Here is a 22,207-nt window from a genome sequence, read left to right as displayed (position 1 = left end):
GTTTTTATAAATCCCATTTTTTGCGTGGGAAGTGGGGTACGCCTCTTTCAAGGCATGTTTTGTGCATACGCAACGGTTATAAATGAGGCCCCAGGTGTTTTTACTGCAATACCTTCTATTTTCATCATCATCATTATGAGTGCAGCTCATTCTGGTGGAGTAATACTGTATTACATCCACTCAGTGTACACACATAAAACACACGCACAGCTGCAATACAAGATAATCTGATTTGTGCTGAAGTCTCAGACTCAGAACACAACTACAGTATGTGCTCAGCATCAGCATCATTACAGGACACAGCAAGAGAGACAGAGAGAGATTTTCATTTCTATAGCAGACTGTGTGATTATTTCAGGATATCTGCGAAAGTCATTGTCTGTAACACACGATCATGGAAATACTTCACAACCGACACCAAGCATTAGCAGAGAAATGAACCTCACTGACTGAGAAAGGTCTGTAAAACATTTCACATGAGAGCATTCTTCAGATTTTGGAATATCCTCATTTCTCATGTTCTGTCCTCATATGAGTTTGTGTTGTTTTATTTCAACATCTTACCCAGCATGGCTGTTATCTGAGATCTAACCCTAACTTTCAAAGGAATACGAGTGATGCTTTCACTACACAGTAGATGTGATAGGGTGGCCACATTTCACAATAAATTCACATCAAATAGATGCCTGCCAGATGTACGTGTGCTATCAGGGTTCCTGCTCCATCGCGGTCTCTCTCCTCTCTCCTGCGCGCTTCCGCCGCCGAGTGCCGAGTCCGACGCGCGTTCAGGCTCGCCTCCCGCGTGATCGCGCACAGAAGATCTCCGCTCCCTATGGCTCATGAATATTAACAAAGAATGGATGAAATAGGCCTATCAGAGAACGCAGACAAAAGCGAATGTTATTGAATGACAACTCGTGAATATTAAGTAAGTTGCAAAGTAAAATGGTGTCAATTAGTTTACTCAGGCTTATTAACTTGCATTCGTTTCTACAACATCGCATATAATGACAAAGTGCATTGATAAATATAGATCATGATGACGAGACATACATCCTATGAAATTTCATTGTGATTAGGGTAACGTTACTACGGTTCACGGTTAAATGTAAGAGTATTGGCCCGTACTAGAACACGTTAAATTCTTTGTTTAAAAACACCACAATAGCCTTTATCGTATTAGCGAGAAATTCATTAGACGGATACATCTGAGGTTGTAAAGACAACGACAAAACAACAACGTCAAACACATTAAAAGTTAGCGTTTTTCGAGCTGTTAACGAGTCGACTGACGTGACTGACAATCACATAAACCAGTGACATGCGTCGGTGGGCGTGGCTTAATCCGTATTCGTTTCCGGGGTCAGTTATGTGGTAAACGTGCGTGAATGTTTGAACTGGCACGTGCCTTGTGCGCGCGGTAAGTTCCTGTTGTGGTTCATCCTATCGGGCTTGTGTTGCTTTAGATTCGCTGAGTTCAGTTAATTTGTGTTAATGTTCTATTCAGTTTTCAGTTTGTGTTAAACGCTGTGTTTGTACTTTTACTGGCCAGAGAGAAATATTCGAATATCCGGCTGTAACACGGTGTCATTAAACGCGTAAGTACAAAAACTCTCATTCACAACTTTAGATTCAACGTGTTTAAAGTAGAAACAAGCAACAGCTTTGAACAGTAGTTAGGATTTGTGAATGCCAATTAAAACTTCATCTCTTTACAGTTCTGTGCTAATGGAGGAGACAGCGGGTTCACCTCCGGTTCTGAGCGGCGAGAAACGTTGCGGTGCACGCGAGGATCCAGAACCCGCAGCCAAGAGGTTCAGAGTTGAGGATGAGCACGAGGAAGAGGAGAGCGAAGCAAGAGATGAGGAGGAGCAGGGGGGTGATGAAGAGGAGAAGGGAGATCATTTTGCTGATATGATGAAGCATGGCCTCAGTGAGTCAGATGTTGGCATTCACAAGTTTATCAGCGATCATGAAGGATTCTCTGGCATCTTAAAGGAAAGGTGCGTGCTTGTTCATGTGTGCTATTGAATCCTTGATCATTTGTCAAAGGGTACAACCAAAAAATGACAATTCTGGCATGAACTACTCACCCTTAAGTCGTTCCAAAACCATAAGACCTCCTTCATTTTTGGAACAAATTGAGATGGTTTGATTGTAGATGCGTTGCTGTCTATGGGGAGTCAGAATTGCTCCTCTTGGACCTCTTGAAAGGATGAGTAGTTCATGACAGAATGTTCATTCTTTTGAGTGAGGGACCCTTTAATAAAATGCGTCTTTCTTTGATTTAGGTACTCAGACTTTGTGGTCCATGAGATTAATAAAGACGGGAAGATTGTTGCTTTGGATGACCTGTCAGTTCCTGCTGATGTTGAGGTGAAATCTGATTGGTGTTTGTAGCTGTATTTATACCTAAAAGTGTAACTCATGTGGCTCATTTCTGTTGTAAGAAGTTCACAACAGCACTTGTTTTTGTTAAAAGTGTTATTTATAGAGCACATCGGATGACGTAAACGACACTGGTCCAGAAGAACTTACTATTTCAGTTCTTTAACACTATGCAACTGTTATATTTGAACAAAATACAAACGACAGAATGTTTATAACCGATTTAAAATGATAAAAGCAAATATCTTGAAGTCCAGTTTTAGTAAATCAAATGTGAATGTGTGTGTGACGCAGGAAACATCCACCGACTGTGATAACACTGACTGTCCCGTCCTGACAGAAGAGCAGAAACTACAGCTGACCGAGCTACAACTCTTCAAAAACAAAGAGGGAAATGTGGCCATCGAGGCAAGTAAAGTTTCATCCAACAGCATCTTGAAACATGATGTGTAATGTTACTACGGATACACATCATCTTCTTCTGAAGGCATTTTTCATTTCATTGACTTGTTGCCTTCATGCTGCTCGCAGAGGTGGGTAGTAACGCGCTACATTTACTTCGTTACATTTACTTGAGTAACATTTTGGAAAATATGTACTTTTTAAGTAAAATTAAAAGTGTGTAATTTTACTCTTACTTGAGTAAATTTGTAATAGAAAATCTGTACTTTTACTTCGTTACATAACTTACATTGCGTGACGTTCCTTCATTTTAAAATATGCTTTTTAAAACGCATTGTTTATTTCAAGGTTGTCGTCTCTTTTTACGGGCATTCCCGAGTGATCGATTCTTTTGAGTCGATTCTTTTGAAAGCATTAATTGAACAATGGGCAAAACCACTTGAATAGGCTAATGAATCAGTTCAAATGATTTGTTCAGTTCGCAGCACGATCTGAATCATCTGAAGCAGGATTACTCACTCCTCGTAGCGCAAAACTTAAGAAGACGCAGAACACAAAGAGCGTTGGATGAAGTGGATATGAATCTATATCTATACAATCAAAACTGCAAATGTGTCATATTGTTTGCCAGCAATGATAAATGCCCGCCATATGCGCGCACCCGCGCGACCTGTTCGTCAGACACAGCAACATGCGCGTTACCTGTCAGACACAGAGACGTGGGCTTGCAGAAATATACATTTGAAGAACAGAAGGAAGAAAACGTGTTGATGGGCGTGTGGTTCACTGTTTACTGTTTGTTTACTCAACTCTCAACTCAACTCAACTTTATTTATATAGCGCTTTTACAATTTTCATTGTTACAAAGCAGCTGTACTACATTGACTACAAGCAAAACAATCAAAGTTGTACCTGCAAAAACAAGAAAAGGTTGAAAACACAGAAGACAGACACACCCACACACAAAACACTCCACACACACAACACGCACACACACCAACACACAGAGACACACACACACACACACGTACGTACACAGACAAGTACGCACACACACACACGCTCAGTGAGAGCACACATTTAGGATAAAGGAGAGAGAAGCACAGGTCAAATATAGCAGAAAATAAATTCCTATATGCAATATTAATTAAGTAAAACTTTAAGATTCTAAAGCAGCCCCCCCGGTCAGGCAGACCAAAACAGTATGCAAACGGTGGCGAGGAACCCAAAACTCTAATCGAGAAAAAAAACCTCAGGAGAACCCAGGCCCAACCAGGGGATTCCAGTTCCCCTCTGGCAAAAGCTGCTGCCTCTGCACAAGCTCCAGAGAACTTGCACAACAAGGCTAAATAAAATAAATAAACTTAATAATAAAATAAATTATAGTTTAAGATTATCATTAATAATCTAATAGCATTTGAAGTTTTGTGGTGAAGACATGTCAAGAGACCGCGTCCTTCTTTATCCAGCTCTATCATCTCAGCTCTTGTCAGGTCCCCACTTCCCATTCTCCGCTCTACCATCAGGTCAGGCCATGAACTGCATCCTGCTCGCTGTGGTAACCTTGGAACAATGAGACAAGACTGGCTGAGAGTAGAGTACTGTTCTGTACTCTTTGATGCAACAAGTACATCAGTTGTGTTTTTGGTTCCGGTTGATCTAAACTAATGGGCGTGTGGTTCACTGTTTACTGTTTGTTTACAAGTAAGAGCGTTTCACAACACACACGTGACACAACACGAGAAAACATGAGCTTTGTTCAAAAATGTGTATTTCATTTAAGAGAGCACTGCAGATGTTCTAGATCATCTTAGGAAATGCTCGGAGTTTAGTTCATGCTTTAGTTTAACATGGTCTATTATTCTAAATAAGTTGTGTAAACTACATTGACATCAGGACTAGATGAAATTTACAGAAATGCTTGTCTCTTCTCTGTTTGTCTATTCTTTAGTCTGTCTCTCTAGTATATTGCAAAGATATCTGCTTATGATAATTAAAAATATTGATTAAAATGTAATATTAAAATATTGGCGTTAATATTAATTTTATGTAGTAGGCCTATATAATCAGATACAAAGTAACTAAGTAACTAACTACTTGAGTAGTTTTTTCATTGCATACTTTTTTACTTTTACTCAAGTAATTTTTAAAACAGTGACTTTTACTTTTACTTGAGTAACAATTTCTCTAGTTACTTGTACTTTTACTTGAGTAAAGATTTTGGCTACTCTACCCACCTCTGGCTGCTTGTAACATTGCGCTGCATTTTCTGCCGTTGAGTTTAGCCATAGTGTGTTTACACACCAACGGTTAATGCAGGCCGATTCATTTATTTTGTGTGAAACTTTGATTTCCGTGGTAACTTGAAAGAGGATGATTAAGATGATTGAATGTTTCAGGTGCTGGAAGACTCGAAGGAGAAGCGCACTCTCTTGCACAAAGAGGTGAAGACTCTGTTTCCAGGCCTGGAGACCAAAACTGAAGAGAGAGAAGGAAAGAGATTCATCGTGGCGTATCACGCAGCTGGAAAGAAAGCTCTGTCAGGTACTGTCCACTGATCCATTAATCCATGATCCATTATTATGAGTATTTTTAGTGTCTGTAGCTGCGTCGTAATCCACATACTATCCGTTCTAAATAGTATTCCAAAATAGAATTAGTATGTCACTCTAAAACATGGACGTAGTGTCCGTGATGTTGTGAAGGGCAATTCTGAAGCCGAAAGTGTGCTGGGGCTGCGGTCGCCATTTTGGCCGCGCGTCACTCCCGGTTAATTGAAAATGGGGAAAAAAGGCAGACATGGTTGGAGCGGAGGTGCCTGGTTGGGGAAACCACCTGTCACTCAAGTGGGCACGCCCTTAATTATGCAGAATTTTAAGGCTTAATATAATCTAAACGGATGAGTTATAAAAACATTCACCCCCCTCACAGTTGTTATGAAGGGCAAAATTAGCTATATAGACCAAAATCTTTTTTGTACCAGGCTGTAAACATGTTTTTTTCTGCTGTAAAGTTGGGCACTTTAAAGGCGCAGTTCTTAATTAACAGCGGCCACTAGCGTTGTATTATAGATTTGCCACGAATCGCTCAGTTCAAACACGACGGTGGCCACCACAGTACAAAAAGATGTCGTTCTCATGTTGACGCAGGGAAGAGATTTCGCGTGCATTAGAAAGACTGTAGAAAGAACGATGTCTTATGTATTACATAAAATAAAAGGTTTGTGGATTTTAAGTTTAAAAAGAAGGATAAAAGTCAGGCAGGAGCTCGGAACTGCGTTAATATTATAAAGACCTTCCAGCAGAGACACGTTTGCGGTACTGAGGCTTTTAGCAGAGATACTCACAGATATCTATGGAGATACTTTCCAGCAGAGAGTCGTTGGAGAAAAAGATCGTCTCAAAATCACCCCCGAGGAGGATGCTTTGATTCGGATCAGTATGTGAGTAACGTACTAAGGCAACAACAACGGCCACTTCTGTTTGGCGTTAGTATCTCCCAGTGCGTTCATACAGTTTTGCTATGCGGTAAAATGTTTATTCTTTCCCATAACAAAAACAGAACATACTTTAAGGGCACAGTATAAGTAAGTGAATTGGGACGCAGCATGTGTGCTTGTAAAAGCATGTTAAAAGCATGCTGTACATCAACATGGGTGCATGGTAAAAGCGCTTGGATAAAGTTGCATCTTTTAGGTATGCATTCTCTTTTACGTGTTTAAGTTTGAAGTAGGCCGGTTTCTTTAAAGTTACAGTTCGCAGGTTTGGCCTCTTTTTCGCCATTTCAGTTTGAAACATAAAATTGCAATGATATGTGGAGTTACTTTCTTTACGTGGGTTGTGCTTTGGCACTGCTGGTGTGTGAGGATGATCTGTACATCAATGTGACAGTAACACATGACTGTGTTTACCAGATGCAACGCAAAACGTTACTACTAATATAGAATCAAATGTAGCTCGTCGGGTATCTCGTCGCACCTGGTGTAGACAAACACTCAAAACAAATACAGCCTACCTCACGTCCTACAAGTCATATATCTGAACAAGTAATATTTCTCCTGCTTTGCAAACAACTCTCTGCCTCTCACAGCACCACAGCATCCACACACACGTGATAAACTGGCTGCTTTCTCTCCTTTCTGTTTATTAAAGTTCTCCGTCGCTATGACGGATTTCCATTAATTGCAGCGAGTCTACGATGGATTTCCGTCAATTGCAGGGTTCTAGCCTGTCCTTTAATGTCTTAAATTCACTTTTCATAATGCTGTTAACCCTTTGACGCGTACGATCACACTGATGTGATAAGAACATTCTGCGCTTTGGCTGACACTGGGCTAGAGGTCTGCAACCCGACCCGAGCCCGATGGGGCCCAAAAAACTCGCGGGCTTCGGGTCGGGTTCGGGTTAATGTTTAATGAATAGCCTCGGGTCGGGTTCGGGTTTGTAACTAAAAAAAAAAAAAGGCTATATACAAACAAGTTTGCGTGCCGTGGCGTGTGCTTGAGAGTTTGCTGCGTTGCGACCACAAAAAAACACGAGAGAAAACACACACTTTGCATAAACTGTTCTGCGCACATGCACCCGCTCTTGTCCTCGTTGTCACGACACAGCAGGTGATGGTAAGATGAGTGCGATAAATCAAAATATTAGCTATGGAAAACGTATAGTTCTAAATGATGCCGGGAAAGCTTCACTCTGGAAGAATTATGATCTTGTCATTACTGTCAAGACCGGCCCGTACTGTCCTCAGCATCCCTGTAAGTAACGTTAGCAGCCGCAGCGAGAGGAACTTCAGTGCAGCTGGACTAACTTTTAATCAGAGGAGGACGGCGCTTAAACCAACAGTTCCAGAGGGTTCAAAAGTGATTTTTGACTTTTACACCTGTTTACCCACAGCAAAGTTTAGTTATTGGTAAGTCTGTGCTATTTCTTATTTTTTCTTGTGTGTTCACTACTGTGGGGGCTGCCTTGCCTTGGTGAAACTGTGTTTGCCTACATGTAGCTGTTTGTTTAATTATCATCGCAAGCAATCATAAAATGCAGCACATTTCAACAAAGCTTGTTGTTAAACGCACTTCGGGTTTGGGTCGGGTTCGGGTTTAAAATATAACTGTAATGGTCGGGTCGGGTTCGGGCTTTCGTTTAAAGCCCGTGCAGACCTCTACACTGAGCCAGACTCAATCCTGTCACATATCACAACTACGCAGTGCTTTCAACCACATAATGTTTAATTTAGCCTTCAGACATATACACGTGCCTACAAGCACAAAATACATTTAGAGATTGTATAATACACACTGATGTCTATGGAAGCGGCAATAACAAACTCCTCAATGTCATTTGACGGATGTGTTTTATTCACATCAGACACAGTATCTGCAATGTAAGCAATTGTTAAGATCACTCAATTCTTCTACCAGTTCACCAGACACTTACGTTTGTGTTTTTAAGAGAGGTGGATGAATTCACGTGATGTAAATCCGACAGCTATCAGACCGCGGCAGAAACAAACATGGCGGCGCCCGCTTATAGCTCAACTAGCACGATCATTATAAAAGTGTTTAAACAACAAAACACATTCACATGCACATATTTGACAATCGGAATGTCAGATATTTCATGACATAGTTAACAGTTTGTGATTTTTTTTGAGAAAAAAAGAAAAATGATGTAAAACAATGCATCAGTCACAGCTGCTGTGGCTCTGCGGTGTGTCACATGATACGCAGTGCCGCGTCGCCATGGAAATGTTAAAGTGATAGGCTACCTTCTTAACGGTCGCCTTGGAAGAGCTAGTCAAACACTGTAACTAGTCACTGTAGCTAGTCAAACACTGAAACGGGTGTCAGGTGTAGCCAAGCTTCAGGAATATGGTTTCACAGCCAAAAGGCAGAAAAAGTGAAAAGCACTCTGGAGACAAATACAAACAAAATTTTTGGTCTTAAGTGGTGCTTTTATTTTGTTCTTTTTTTCTGTTAATTATTAAGAGTTTCAGAAAACATTGTTTGGTCTTATAAGATAAATTAAAAAATGCACTGAAAAGTTATAGATGGTTGATTATTTGTCTAGGTAAGTATCATTTTTTCATACATTAAAAATAGCTTTTAAAATATGCGAACTGGCAATACTACGTAAAGTGGTTCAAAACATCTCCCTTTAAAACACTATTTGTTTCGACTATTTAGATAGTGTCGGTTAAAGGAATATGACTTGGCCTGAAAAAAAATCAGTCAGAAGAATTTTTTTCACTTTAATCCATGCAGACGTGACGTAATGACACAAACAGGAAGTCCAACCAATCATTATTATAAGCTTACCGTTGTGAATCGGGGTAAGTCGTTTAGAACACTGATCTGTCTTTTTTTACCAAAAAACTTTAAATGAGAGCCCTGCGTTCTTTGTGTTTGTGTGAACAAATAGGTGACCAAAAGCAGCTGAATAACAGCATCTGTCCGGAGATGCAATGTCTTTCTGAAGTGCACTGTCATCATGAAAATCTGTTGTGATCGGTGTATTGATTGAATGGATGGAGAGAGGCGGTGCGCTGCAGGTGTCTGTTAAACATGCTCTCTGTCAGTCAGTGGCACTCGGAGCTCATTCATTGATGGATTGCTCTTCAGAATGACCTCTGGTTGTCTGCAGAAGCGTTAGTGTGCATGAGCGTACAAGATAAACACAAGCCGAGATCCCATCTGTTCTTCTTCAGCTTCCGAAAACAGACGGTACTGATTCAATGTCACAAAATGTAATTTTGTAAACTTCACAAAATGAAGTTGTCTTGAGCATGACGTTCATCTGAGCATGTGAAGCCTTCAGCTGTGTTTTCTCTCTGGCTCATGTCTTGAGTAACGTTCTTTTGTTCTTCTAACGCTCCTCTCTTTCTGTGGACAGAGGTCAGAAGCTCAGCAGGTAAGATGTTTCTGTTGCCACGGCACAAACAGACAGAAAATCTTTTCATCGGTTGGCTTTAGATTTTTGATGTTCTTCCTTTCCTGCCACTGGTACATTACGGGAAGGATGGAAGGAAGTGAAGGAACGTCGTCATTTAGAAGAGTTGAGAGGATTTTGATTAGCCAGAGTAAAGCGTAGATAGAAAAGATATGTTTAATTTTTCTCTCTAAAGTTATATTTATGGCTTTATTAGGATAGGACAGTGAGGGGCTGACAGGAAAGCACTGTGTAGAGGATGTGCGATACGGGATTTGAACTCGGGCTGCCATGAGTGCACTAGCACTGTATGTTGGTGCACTAACCATGAGGCTATCGGCACCAACAAGACATGTTTCATTTATAACGTCTACACCAGTGGTCACCAACCCTGCTCCTGGAGATCAACCGTCCTGAAGATTTCAGCTTTAACCCCAATCAAACACACCTGAACTATCTAATCAAGGGGTTCGGGTTTGCTTCATAATTACAGACAGGTGTGCTGAAGCAGGGTTGGAGCTGCAGTCTGCAGGACGGCCGATCTCCAGGAGCAGGGTTGGTGACCACTGGTCTACACTAATGCTCAAAACTTGTTCTATTCGATCATCGTTAGTGAATTTACAGAAATGTTCTCTTGCAGTGATTTTCTCAAGCCGCCTTGCTGCGAGATGATTTAAAACACTATCCAAAGACTCGACATCTATCTTATTAGCTGCTCTTTCTTCATGTCATCCACATTTTTAAGAAATAAATCTTTAGCTTTGGAATGATAAACATTTCTGTTTGCACTATTCTGTTTTTCTCTATGAAAGTAATTGAAGCATATCCCTACAGATGAAAAGCTGTTTAAGACAACAAGAAACATTTCACTCCAGTGTTCTAAAATTGTTGACCTGTAGTGTAGATGCTTCAATATTTTGCCATTTTGACACATTTGCCGTTCGTTCATTGAACACGTGTCTGTAGTGTAAATAACAGAATGCAGCTGCAGATAAAATGACGGTTTTCAATTCATTTACATTTATGCATTTGGCAGATGCTTTTATCTAAAGCGACTTACATTGCATTATCCTATACATTTGTTTCTAAGTATGTGCAATCCCCTGGGATCGAACCCACGACCTTGGCTACAGGAAAGTTCATTCTCTTGTTCAGACGAGACGACAGTTGAAAGTATGAGCTCTTGTATATTGAGTCGTGATGTCACCAGTTTAGTGAGCGAGCGATTGATCCATCAAATAAAACGTTTTAAAAAGCTTTAAAACTGGTTCTGTGTTGTTGTTTTTTTTCAGCGCTCACATTTGCAATGGAACGCATTATGCAGGAATGTTCAATCTTAAGACATTGAATCTCTGCTCATTAAATGACTCTTGACATTAATGTTTGTCTTTCGTTTGTCCTGTCGTAGCCCCTCGAAAACATTCCTGGCCAAAGACTCGTGGAAGTTTCTGCCATTTTGTGCTCTATAAAGAGAACAAGGACACCATGGATGCCATCAACGTCCTGTCCAAGTTCCTCAGGTCTGTCTGTTACGCGAGTAAATGTGTGCTGATGAAAGCAGAGGAAGTCAGTGGTCCGAGTGTTGAATGCTAACGTGTGTAATCTGATTCAAGATCTGTCTGTTTTCATCCTGTTGTTCTTCGTAGGGTCCGACCCAACATGTTCTCATACATGGGCACTAAAGACAAGCGGGCCGTCACGGTGCAGGAGATCGCAGTTCTGAAGTGAGTAAATCTGGCTCTGTGCTTCTCTCTCTCCTCAAGTCAAGATGATATTGGTGAAAAAGTTTTTTTGGACTGTGATCTCGACAGGATCAGCGCTGAACGATTAGCTCATCTGAACAAGTGCCTCATGAATCTGAAGCTGGGAAATTTCTGCTACAAGAATCGTCCATTAAAACTGGGAGAACTGCAGGGAAATCACTTCACTGTCATTCTCAGGTGTGTCTGTCGTAAGTCTGCTGACACTTCGCTTCATACAGTATGTAGTGTTGTAACATGAAGCTTTGTCAAAACTAGTTTGGATCAGCTGAATTAGTAAGATACTGTATGGGCAAAACAAGCTGTTCATTGGTCCAGCCAGCATAACCACATTGTACTTGCTCACTTTAAAGCCATAGTTCATCCGAAAGAGTGTTGTAGTCAAACCGATCCGCTCGTGAAGTGGTGACGTTGTAACAGTTCACAGCCCTGGTTACTGTGGATTTTAGTAGGCTGTAGTTCCACTACCATCCTCTGGGGGCTCTACAGTGCTATCTTCTCTAGTTTATAAGCGAGTAAAGGAGTAGAGGAAGTGATGGCTGTTCACATGGTCTGTTCACATGCTACCTACAAACATATAGAGTCCGGATTGAGAAACCTTTTCTTGTTTCAAGCTCAATCTATGTAAGTGTCTTTCTATGCTTGGTGTGGTTTTGTATTTCATACAGTTGACTTGATGTATGAATTGTATTTCTGATGTTGATCTGGGGGGGCGTGTTTGTTAGCATGTTAACAGTCAGTTTATGTATTTACTTTAGAAGGACTCTTTGGTGTAGGCAGTTGTTCCCTACTGTTAATATACCATAAGGCAAGGATATGGATTAAAGGGGCAATGCTGAGGTTAATACGGCACCTTCTATCATGAACCATTGAACTGTTTGGAGCACTTGGTAGAAACTGATGTTTGAACACGACATTGAGAATAATTGGACAGGATATGATCACTATCTTCATTTTCCTCTTCATTCACAATAAGTACAGCGTTATGAGGACACAAAAGAACGTTTTGGACATTGTTTATTGGACTTTGAGACGATAATGTTACCATCACTGTTTTATTGCTTCATCTCATGTAATAATGTATCTATCTCATGTCTTTGCTTCATATGATTAATAATAATCTGATAAAAGAAAATTATGGTTGGTGGATCCCTCCCTCATAAATATATGTAATGTCACTTTTTCTTGATATATAGAGAGTAGGGTTGTCACGGTACCATAAACATGTCTTATGATACTATACCAGCTGAAGTATCTCGATACCAAGTAGTATCACGATGCTGTGCCATATAATTCAAATCTATACAAAAAACACAGATTTAGATTAAACATTTTGTATTTACTATAGTAAACTGTATTATACTTTGCACTAGAATATGTTGTTGTATTAACTGTAGTAATTGGATAAATTGTAGCAAATACATTTACATTTAGTAATTTGTAAATACTATAAATAGTATACTTAAATATTTACTATAAAGCCCTATTCGCACGGGATTAGAATTATCTGGGGACCTCTGGTCATTTGTAATAATTGCAGAGATTGTCTGTGATCATGTTGCGCATTCGCACTGGATAAGTGAACTCTGTGATTCTACTAGAATTTACTGACTTATCTCCCGGAAATGACGTGAAGGCGCTTCCCTCTTTCTAAACATAAACTCACGAAAGAGAGCTTAACACGGATGCGCTGTCTGACAAGAGATTCACCGAGGCAGCCTTTAGCCCGTTACTGTACACACCAGACTGGACCTCGCGTTGCGTTTTGCTGCGTCCCACAGTTTAGAAGCTATCTATCTTCATTGAACATGTCAAAGCAACTGTTTCAAATCGCGCTTAAGTGGTTTAAAAGCCTGTACACGAATAAGAGCGTGATTACATAATGTAACGCTAGACAAAGGATGTCAAAACAAACGGATGCTGCATTAATTGCGTTAAATATTTTTCACGCGTTAATTTGAAATAATTATTCGCATGCGTTAACGTGTTACCGTTAACAGCCCTATGTGAAAGTCTTGTCGTTGTAGGTGTAGTTGTATGTAAACCGAAGAATGTTTCTTACCGCATGCTGCCATGCATGTCATCCATCTCCATATATTCCTTCTTTTTTGTTTCGCTCTTCTGATCCTGTCATGTTTTTTTACAGTGAATATTTTCTCTCTGCCAATATTATTGTTGTCTGGTATGTAGCGACATAACCCAGCACCCAAAATACTGTGAAAACACTCCAACGCAGCTTCCATTCTTTGCGTAAAATGACTGAAAAGGCGCACAGAAACCTTGAAAAAATGAGATACGATCCCGCCAAATCTTGTTCAAAATTTCAAATCGCAGAGATGCCGATTCGCACTCGACTAATATTATCACAGGACCTCGGTGTTCGTCAAAATATGGTAGGTAATTTGTGAGGGAATTTTTACTTGACAAATTACAGACATGGCCGTTTCACACGGGATTAAGATCACAGACAATCTCTGCGATTATTACAAATGACCAGAGGTCCCCAGATAATACTAATCCTGTGCGAATAGGACTTAAGACTCAAAAACATGGTATCTATGAGTTTTAGTAGTTTACTGTAGTAAATACTAAAGTACACTAGATCATTTTTCACGTAGGAACTAATTCAAATGTTGGACAAATTTAATTGATACAGCAGTCTTTATAAAGGGAAATATTAGGCTTACTTTAAATGCAGAACTAAAACGGCCAGTAGGTGGCGTCAATTTTCCACTGAGTTAGTGAATCATTTAACCAACTCGTTCAAATTGCCAATTTGAATCATTAACTCGTCCGAGACATTCAAAACACACATTCATTTTGGAGATAAACACCGCAAAAAGGCAGATGTAAGTGTTCAAATAAATATTAATGCGCATATGCAACATTAACTACGGTACTACGATACTACCGTTTCAAAAATAGAGAGGGATCGCGGGTATTTTTAAGCTTTAGCATCGCGATGCTACCGTAGCACCGGTACACCGTGCAACCCTAATAGAGAGAAGCATATTACAACGTGAGGAATACCGTTTCCGGGTCCAAGCATCTATTCATTTCAAGCAGGGCTACAGCTTAAACAGCTGTTTATGAGCACTGTTTACTCATATTGCATATTAAGAGAAACATGTATTAACTCGAAGTGTACATTACAGTCACCAGGCTCACAGAGTCTCCAACATCAGTATTTGAATAAATTATGAAAAATAAATCGCTGACTGGCCATGTGGGATTTTGTTATGAGGATGATGATGTGATGTGAGGCCAAGTATTGCGTTCCGTACTCGGAATTTGTGCTCTGCATTTAACCCATCCAAGTGCACACACACACACACAGCAGTTAGTAACACACCCAGAGCAGTGAGCAGCCATTGCAGTTGGGGGGAACGGTGCCTTGCTCAAGGGTCTCACCTCAGCCGTGGTATTGAAGGTGGAGGAGAGTGCTGATCATTCACTCCCCCACCTACAATCCCTGCTGGTAGGTACTGAGGCTCCAACTGGCAACATTTGGGTTACAAGTCCGAGTCTCTAACCATTAGGCCATGACTGCCCCCTAAGATAAAGGTTAGGATCGCGGTTTTCCAGTAGTTTTACAGCTTGCCATGAGCATATATTAGCATATATTTGTTTGCCTATAGTATCTTATTGAGCGTTTGGGCCCGGAAACAGTATATGACCTTCCATATACACTCACCTAAAGGATTATTAGGAACACCTGTTCAATTTCTCATTAATGCAATTATCTAATCAACCAATCACATGGCAGTTGCTTCAATGCATTTAGGGGTGTGGTCCTGGTCAAGACAATCTCCTGAACTCCAAACTGAATGTCAGAATGGGAAAGAAAGGTGATTTAAGCAATTTTGAGCGTGGCATGGTTGTTGGTGCCAGACGGGCCGGTCTGAGTATTTCACAATCTGCTCAGTTACTGGGATTTTCACGCACAACCATTTCTAGGGTTTACAAAGAATGGTGTGAAAAGGGAAAAACATCCAGTATGCGGCAGTCCTGTGGGCGAAAATGCCTTGTTGATGCTAGAGGTCAGAGGAGAATGGGCCGACTGATTCAAGCTGATAGAAGAGCAACTTTGACTGAAATAACCACTCGTTACAACCGAGGTATGCAGCAAAGCATTTGTGAAGCCACAACACGCACAACCTTGAGGCAGATGGGCTACAACAGCAGAAGACCCCACCGGGTACCACTCATCTCCACTACAAATAGGAAAAAGAGGCTACAATTTGCACGAGCTCACCAAAATTGGACAGTTGAAGACTGGAAAAATGTTGCCTGGTCTGATGAGTCTCGATTTCTGTTGAGACATTCAAATGGTAGAGTCAGAATTTGGCGTAAACAGAATGAGAACATGGATCCATCATGCCTTGTTACCACTGTGCAGGCTGGTGGTGGTGGTGTAATGGTGTGGGGGATGTTTTCTTGGCACACTTTAGGCCCCTTAGTGCCAATTGGGCATCGTTTAAATGCCACGGCCTACCTGAGCATTGTTTCTGACCATGTCCATCCCTTTATGACCACCATGTACCCATCCTCTAATGGCTACTTCCAGCAGGATAATGCACCATGTCACAAAGCTCGAATCATTTCAAATTGGTTTCTTGAACATGACAATGAGTTCACTGTACTAGAATGGCCCCCACAGTCACCAGATCTCAACCCGATAGAACATCTTTGGGATGTGGTGGAACGGGAGCTTCGTGCCCTGGATGTGCATCCCACAAATCTCCATCAACTGCAAGATGCTATCCTATCAATATGGGCCAACATTTCTAAAGAATGCTTTCAGCACCTTGTTGAATCAATGCCACGTAGAATTAAGGCAGTTCTGAAGGCGAAAGGGGGTCAAACACCGTATTAGTATGGTGTTCCTAATAATCCTTTAGGTGAGTGTATGGTGGTGTGTGACGTCAGGCTTAACAAGCCCATACTCTTTGAGCAAGTACAAACACCAAGGATCTGAAATGACTTATTTCTGGTGTTTTATCACCCACCAATTGTCACGCAAATGCAGAAACCTCTGAATACACAAGATGTGCGTACTCTGTCAACTTTTTCAACAAAACAATACTTGCAGCAAGTTTTGCAATGTCACATTTGTAATCGTGCTCATATTTGTGAAAACCCTCTGCAACGATCAACATAGAATAAAGTTGTTGAAGTTTAAAGTGTACCTTTGATTGATCTCTTCTTATCGATCTATCCTGTTTATGTCGCCAAATGATAACCGCTTTTATACACGCATACATGAAAAGTGGAGTTTAGGTTCCTTGTCACTTTTGTTCACTGGGAGACTCGCTGGAGTTTATACTCCTAAAACATAAACATCTTGCATTTAACTTGTGGAAGTAACGCCAGGGTCATGGCTTCGATACCAGGGATTGCAAATAGTCAAATACACATGTATAATATCATGCAATGTAAGTCGTTTTGGATAACTGCGTCTGTCAAATGTATGATATGGTATTTTTTCTAGTTTCTCTGGTATATTAAGTTTCCAGTGCTGACAAAATCGTGTTAATACGCTGCTCATTATAATATTGAAAATAAACCTGGATCAGTAACAAATATTATTAACTGGGATGACTAGTATCGCATTGCTAACCGTATCACATTGTAATACTGTATTTTCACATAAGCTCTACCTGGAGTAGTAAATGTAAGTCTCTTAAATATTACGCACATTATAATATCAAAAAGAATATATTTAAAATAATAATTGACAGTTTCTTAAAATCTAAATTAGTGATAATGTCAGTTTATTTTCATTAATGTACAATGCATAGAGAATAACTTGCAATAATACCATCTTTGTTTTATTCATCTCTTATTATTATTATTTCATTTTAATTATAATGTATGTAAAGCAGCAGTGAAAGTGGTAAAAGTGCTCTATAAATCAAAGTTGAATTGATGCACAGGTAGCTTTTGAGAAATTCAGATCCTACGATCCATCACCTTCAATCACATTCATGATGACTGTGCTAAATTGCCTTGACCGATTCATTTGCTCGATGTCCCTGGAGGATCAAGACCAAAATCCAAATGCAGTCGAGAGACCGAGACAAGAAAGAGCCCTTCACCAACACTGATTCTCTCATCCTCACACCATCCCAAATCATTTGGTTTATGACACAGTCTTCACACGTATATACTTTGAAACATCGACGTCCCACAATGACCGACACAACCAATAAGGTGTTTGAATTTGCTTCTGTCGTTTGTCTTCAGAAGTCTTTTGGATTACTTGCATGATGGATGTTTCTGCTTTTTGGACCATTGTGTATATGACATGTTAGATAAATGGCTTTATCGTAATATCAGTGAAGCTTGTATGGTCTTCTCTGATGAATATGAACAGAAGTGTGCCGTATCCCCATAGGAACATCTCGGGCTCACAGGAGCAGGTGGAGCGTGCCATGACCTCACTGAGGGACACGGGCTTTATCAACTACTACGGCATGCAGCGTTTTGGGACCACAGCCATCCCCACGCATCAGATCGGCAGGTGAGAACGCAGCCGATCGCCACAAAACATGGATGTGCGTCACATGCAACAAGAGTAACGGTTTGATGTCTGCTATCATTCACAGGGCAATATTACAGAACAACTGGAAGGAGGTGGTGGATCTCATCCTGAAACCTCGTCCTGGAGGTCAGACACATCGCTCTCATCACGAGCGGCATTTTGCAACATAACCCATCACTTAAGCATTTAAAGATGAGCGAGATTGACACGAGATGCATCCTAACCCTAACTTTGTGTAAACCAGTACACGTATTTACAGGACACTATTCATTCATTCCTAACCCTAAACTGAACCAGACTTTTAAGGCTTGATATGCTTATGAGCGAGTGTCATCTTCATTTTGAGTCGTGGGTTGTTTCTGACACATTCTCGCTGTCATTTGTCCAAGATGATGATATGACACTGTAAACTTTTCTGGGGCATCACTCCATCACACGTTGAAATGATGAGGTTGAATATAACGAGTTTAATGTAGTTGGTGTATAAATGTCTCCTGGATGTCCAGCGGAGAAAAGTTATCTGGTGAAATGCAGAGAAGAGTGGGCACGTTCTCAGGACCCAGAAGCTGCTCTGAAGAAACTTCCGGTCAAACGGTGTGTAGAGGGTCAGTTACTCAGGGGTCTGGTGATGTACGGCACGAACAACATCATCACAGCGTTTGGACTAGTGAGGAGACCAATCTTACACACACACAACTGAATGTCTCTCTGTTCTACTCGCTCATTCTCTCTTCCTTCATCTGTTTGTCTTTTAGATCCCCCGTAACAACCGCTTGATGTATATCCACAGTTATCAGAGTTACGTGTGGAACTCCATGGTCAGCAAACGTGTGGAAGAGTTCGGTCTGAAGGCAGTGGGGGGAGATTTGATACTCAAGGGGGGTTAGTGTGTGTCACAGTGTGTTGGTATTGTGCTGTTTTCATGATTGTGTCAGCTGCACATGTTAGTATGTCAGCTGTACACGGAGTGTGTTGCATTGTTTCAGGCAGTGCTCACGTGTTGTCAGATGATGAAGCAGAGAAGCAATCCATTCATGATGTGGTGATGCCACTCCCAGGGTTTGATGTCATCTACCCCACTCACAGCGGTCAGTGATGTTCATCTGTCCACTTTCACGTCAAACAGAATGAGCACCATTAAATGTGACTTTACTTCGAAATCTTTGAATTTTTCTCATTCTGAGCAACGTCACACAAAGAAACTGAAACTCCTTGTGCATTCTTACAACTGCATTTAGAAGTTAGTGAGGTGTTGCATTATGGGAAATCTTGGATTGTTTCTCAGTAGCAGGTATTCTTTGGCCTGTTTACAGTTTAAATTTATTTGAGTTTTGTGTTTGACAGTGGGTCAGTGCTACAGTGAGATGCTGAGCGCCGATAATCTGGACATCAGTAACATGAGACACAAAGTTCGTGATTATTCTCTCGCCGGCGCTTACAGAAGAGTCGTCATACGGCCCAGGGACGTCCGCTGGTGAATAACAGCTTCGTTCATCTGTGCTCGGTCTTTAGTACTGACACAACTGATCTCAGTTTATTTAGGCATACCTATGTTGTATTTATTATTACTTCTCCACATGTCTGTCTCTCTTTCTTTCTTCGAAGGGAGTTGATTCATTATGACGATCCACGCGTGCCTCTCGTTCACACAGATGTGGAGAAACTAGAAAACAGACCGGCTCCAGTTTACCTCAAAGGTCTGCTGCATCTCGATCATTAAATTGATGCATCTGCAGTGTGTATCTGTGGCTCATGATTGTGTGTTCTTGTATACAGAGGGGAAATATCGAGTACTTAAGATGGAGTTTTCACTGCCGTCCTCTACGTATGCCACCATGGCCATCAGAGAGGTTCTGAAGATGGACACCAGCATAAAAAATCAGACTCGGCTCAACACCACCTGGTTTAATTGACCAATCACATTGTCCCTCTGCCACACTTACGTGTATTTATTATTTCTTCTCCACATGTCTTTGATGAGCTTAAAATGAACTGTTGCTTTGTATGCACGACTGAAAATAAAATGAACAGTAGGAGGTGCTTTATTTTTCTTTGGTCACACATGACTTTCTCTTTTTTAAAGTAACAGCGGAGGCGATACAGTAATGATGACGTTGCCATGTGCTCTTGCTAGACCGTCTCGACCCTTCGAAGGACTGCTCTAGATAGGACGCGTCCTTGCGTTTGAGAAACACCCCACCAGCCCTTTAAATTGCTTGTAGCTGTAAAGGAGAATTTCTGATTCCGCCCACAGTCAGCTGATAGTGGCTTTTAAACTCTTTAAAACGTTTTGAGCGGGTGGTTAAAGACAAGACGTTATCGTATCGAAGGGAGAATGCGTATTTATATTCTAATGGTTTAGAATAAAACAGTGGAAAGGGTTTTAAAACGAGGTGCTGCTCTTTAGGAGCTGTGATTTTGCGCCGAAACCATGTGTAACGGTAATGGCTGAGGAGGCAGGTGATGTTTAATGTTACTTATCATTAGAAAAGAATTCTGCAATTAACACATTTAATTTTGTATTCGCATGATTATGTTGTGGTGCAATGTTTTTGCTGTATAAATATTCGATCAATTGTAGATCTTAATCCGTTGAACAACGCTTGGCCATACGTTTTTTTTTTACTGAGATCAGTATGACGTTTTGGTTGACAGTTTTTATCAGATTGCGCATTTATGTCGTTCAGTATAAGAAATCAAATTTGTTGGGGGAAGTAACGGTAAGTTATGCAATTACATGGGAGAAGCAATAGTAGTTAGAAGTAGTCTGATCAATATCTTGTTTTTCCTTGTAATTTAGCTTGTTTTGTTTATTTAATCTGCTTGTTGAGTGACTGCTAAAGCGTTGTGAACTATAGTCATTAAGTGGTATTTTGAGCTTGTTGCTATCGCACATTACAGTTTTGCACTTAAAAGCGCTGTGCTAGTAGATCGCTGTTTCGACATGAGGGTCATTCAGGCTTTTGTTTTGCTCATCGTGAAGGCGTGTACACCGACCGTAAACTATATGGAATTCCAGACCTGACAATTAAAAATAAATAAATACAAAAATAAATCCATGAAGAAATGTAAAAAAGCTCAAATAAATGAGTATTTATACTTTTATTTCCTTATTTATGGGTAATTATATATTTTTTAATTTATTTATTTATACTAGTGCTGTCAATCGATTAAAAAAATTAATCGGATTAATCACACATTTTCTGTGATTAATCACGATTAATCACACATAACAATGATATTTTAAAATATACTTTTACATTTGAATAATTTCACATTTAATCTTCAAATTGATGTAGAAACAACATATTTCTTTAACAGCGTCATTTTATGAATGAAAGAAAACATTTTGATATTAGTACTGTAACTGATGTCTCTATTAAATTGATTATTTTAACATTAATTATAGCCATTCAACAATATAATTGAGAGCTATCATGAAATATACAGAAATTGAAGGAAGTTCTCAAACACTTTACAGTCTCTAATGCTAAATTATAAATTAAATGCACAAGAATTCTCATTAAAGCTACAAAATCACATTCATTTCTTATTTTGTTCTTTGATTAACATTAGTGACAGGAGTCACAGCAGCACGTTTAAGAACGTGGCCCCTTTAAGAGCTTTATGGATTTTACGGCAATGTCCCTAATACAGAGTATGTAGGCTATGTGTGGTAACCCTATCTACATACAGTTAGGGTGATATTAAATGACTAGATTGCCTTCTCTTTGCAACTTCGTCAACCTCGTTTCGTTTGGTCACACCGCAAGGTGTCCCTGTGGCCTCAAAGCTTCAGCACCACCGCTCTGAGATCGATTGCTAATGTCTGAGGTGAAACACGTCCCCACTCATTAGCATACAGACAGAGAAATAAATAAATGTGAAAATAAATAAATGTAGGAATAAATACACATATACATGAATAAATGTGGAAATAAATAAACGTGAAAAAATGTATAATTACCCATAAATAAGGAAATAAAAGTATAAATACTCATTTATTTTTGCTTTCTTCATGGATTTATTTTTGTATTTATTTATTTTTAATTAATCAGATCTGGAATTCCATATGCAACTAGCCCATTAAGGATGAGATTATCAAACAGGAATCAGAGGGAAAATATATTTTAGATTGTAGTTAAATTTTAAAAGTCATATAAAAATTTAAATATGCGTAAAACAAT

General features: G+C 40.1%; 1 protein-coding gene across 3 annotated transcripts; it reads left to right on the top strand.

The window, feature by feature from the left end:
- The first annotated feature begins 946 nt into the window (after positions 1-946).
- pus7 (pseudouridine synthase 7) lies at positions 947-20,058 on the top strand. 3 transcript variants are annotated; one of them, XM_057326941.1, is made up of 18 exons: positions 947-1,420; positions 1,553-1,598; positions 1,719-2,003; positions 2,292-2,376; positions 2,683-2,796; positions 5,190-5,334; positions 9,681-9,698; positions 11,125-11,236; positions 11,363-11,440; positions 11,528-11,656; positions 17,874-17,999; positions 18,085-18,146; positions 18,527-18,687; positions 18,776-18,902; positions 19,007-19,108; positions 19,365-19,494; positions 19,626-19,717; positions 19,797-20,058. In XM_057326941.1, exons 3-18 carry the CDS (start codon positions 1,729-1,731, stop codon positions 19,931-19,933), a joined length of 1,893 nt encoding a protein of 630 aa, XP_057182924.1. In that variant the 5' UTR covers positions 947-1,420; positions 1,553-1,598; positions 1,719-1,728; the 3' UTR covers positions 19,934-20,058. The 3 variants fall into 3 exon arrangements, with proteins under 3 accessions (XP_057182924.1, XP_057182923.1, XP_057182925.1); XM_057326940.1 differs by having other exon boundaries at positions 947-1,598; XM_057326942.1 differs by lacking the exon at positions 9,681-9,698 and having other exon boundaries at positions 948-1,598.
- The last annotated feature ends 2,149 nt before the right edge of the window (positions 20,059-22,207 follow it).

The sequence above is a fragment of the Triplophysa rosa genome, unplaced genomic scaffold (assembly GCF_024868665.1).
Source record: "Triplophysa rosa unplaced genomic scaffold, Trosa_1v2 scaffold147_ERROPOS851237, whole genome shotgun sequence".
NCBI lineage: Eukaryota > Metazoa > Chordata > Actinopteri > Cypriniformes > Nemacheilidae > Triplophysa > Triplophysa rosa.
This window is presented reverse-complemented; position numbering and strand designations above follow the sequence as displayed.

Bases quoted from the DNA above. Each gene is read 5' to 3' on its own strand.
- pus7 (XM_057326941.1), top strand. From the start codon at position 1,729: ATGGAGGAGACAGCGGGTTCACCTCCGGTTCTGAGCGGCGAGAAACGT. The intron at 19,495-19,625 runs GTGAATAACAGC...CTTTCTTCGAAG, and splicing joins CGGCCCAGGGACGTCCGCTG to GGAGTTGATTCATTATGACG. The intron at 19,718-19,796 runs GTCTGCTGCATC...TCTTGTATACAG, and splicing joins GGCTCCAGTTTACCTCAAAG to AGGGGAAATATCGAGTACTT.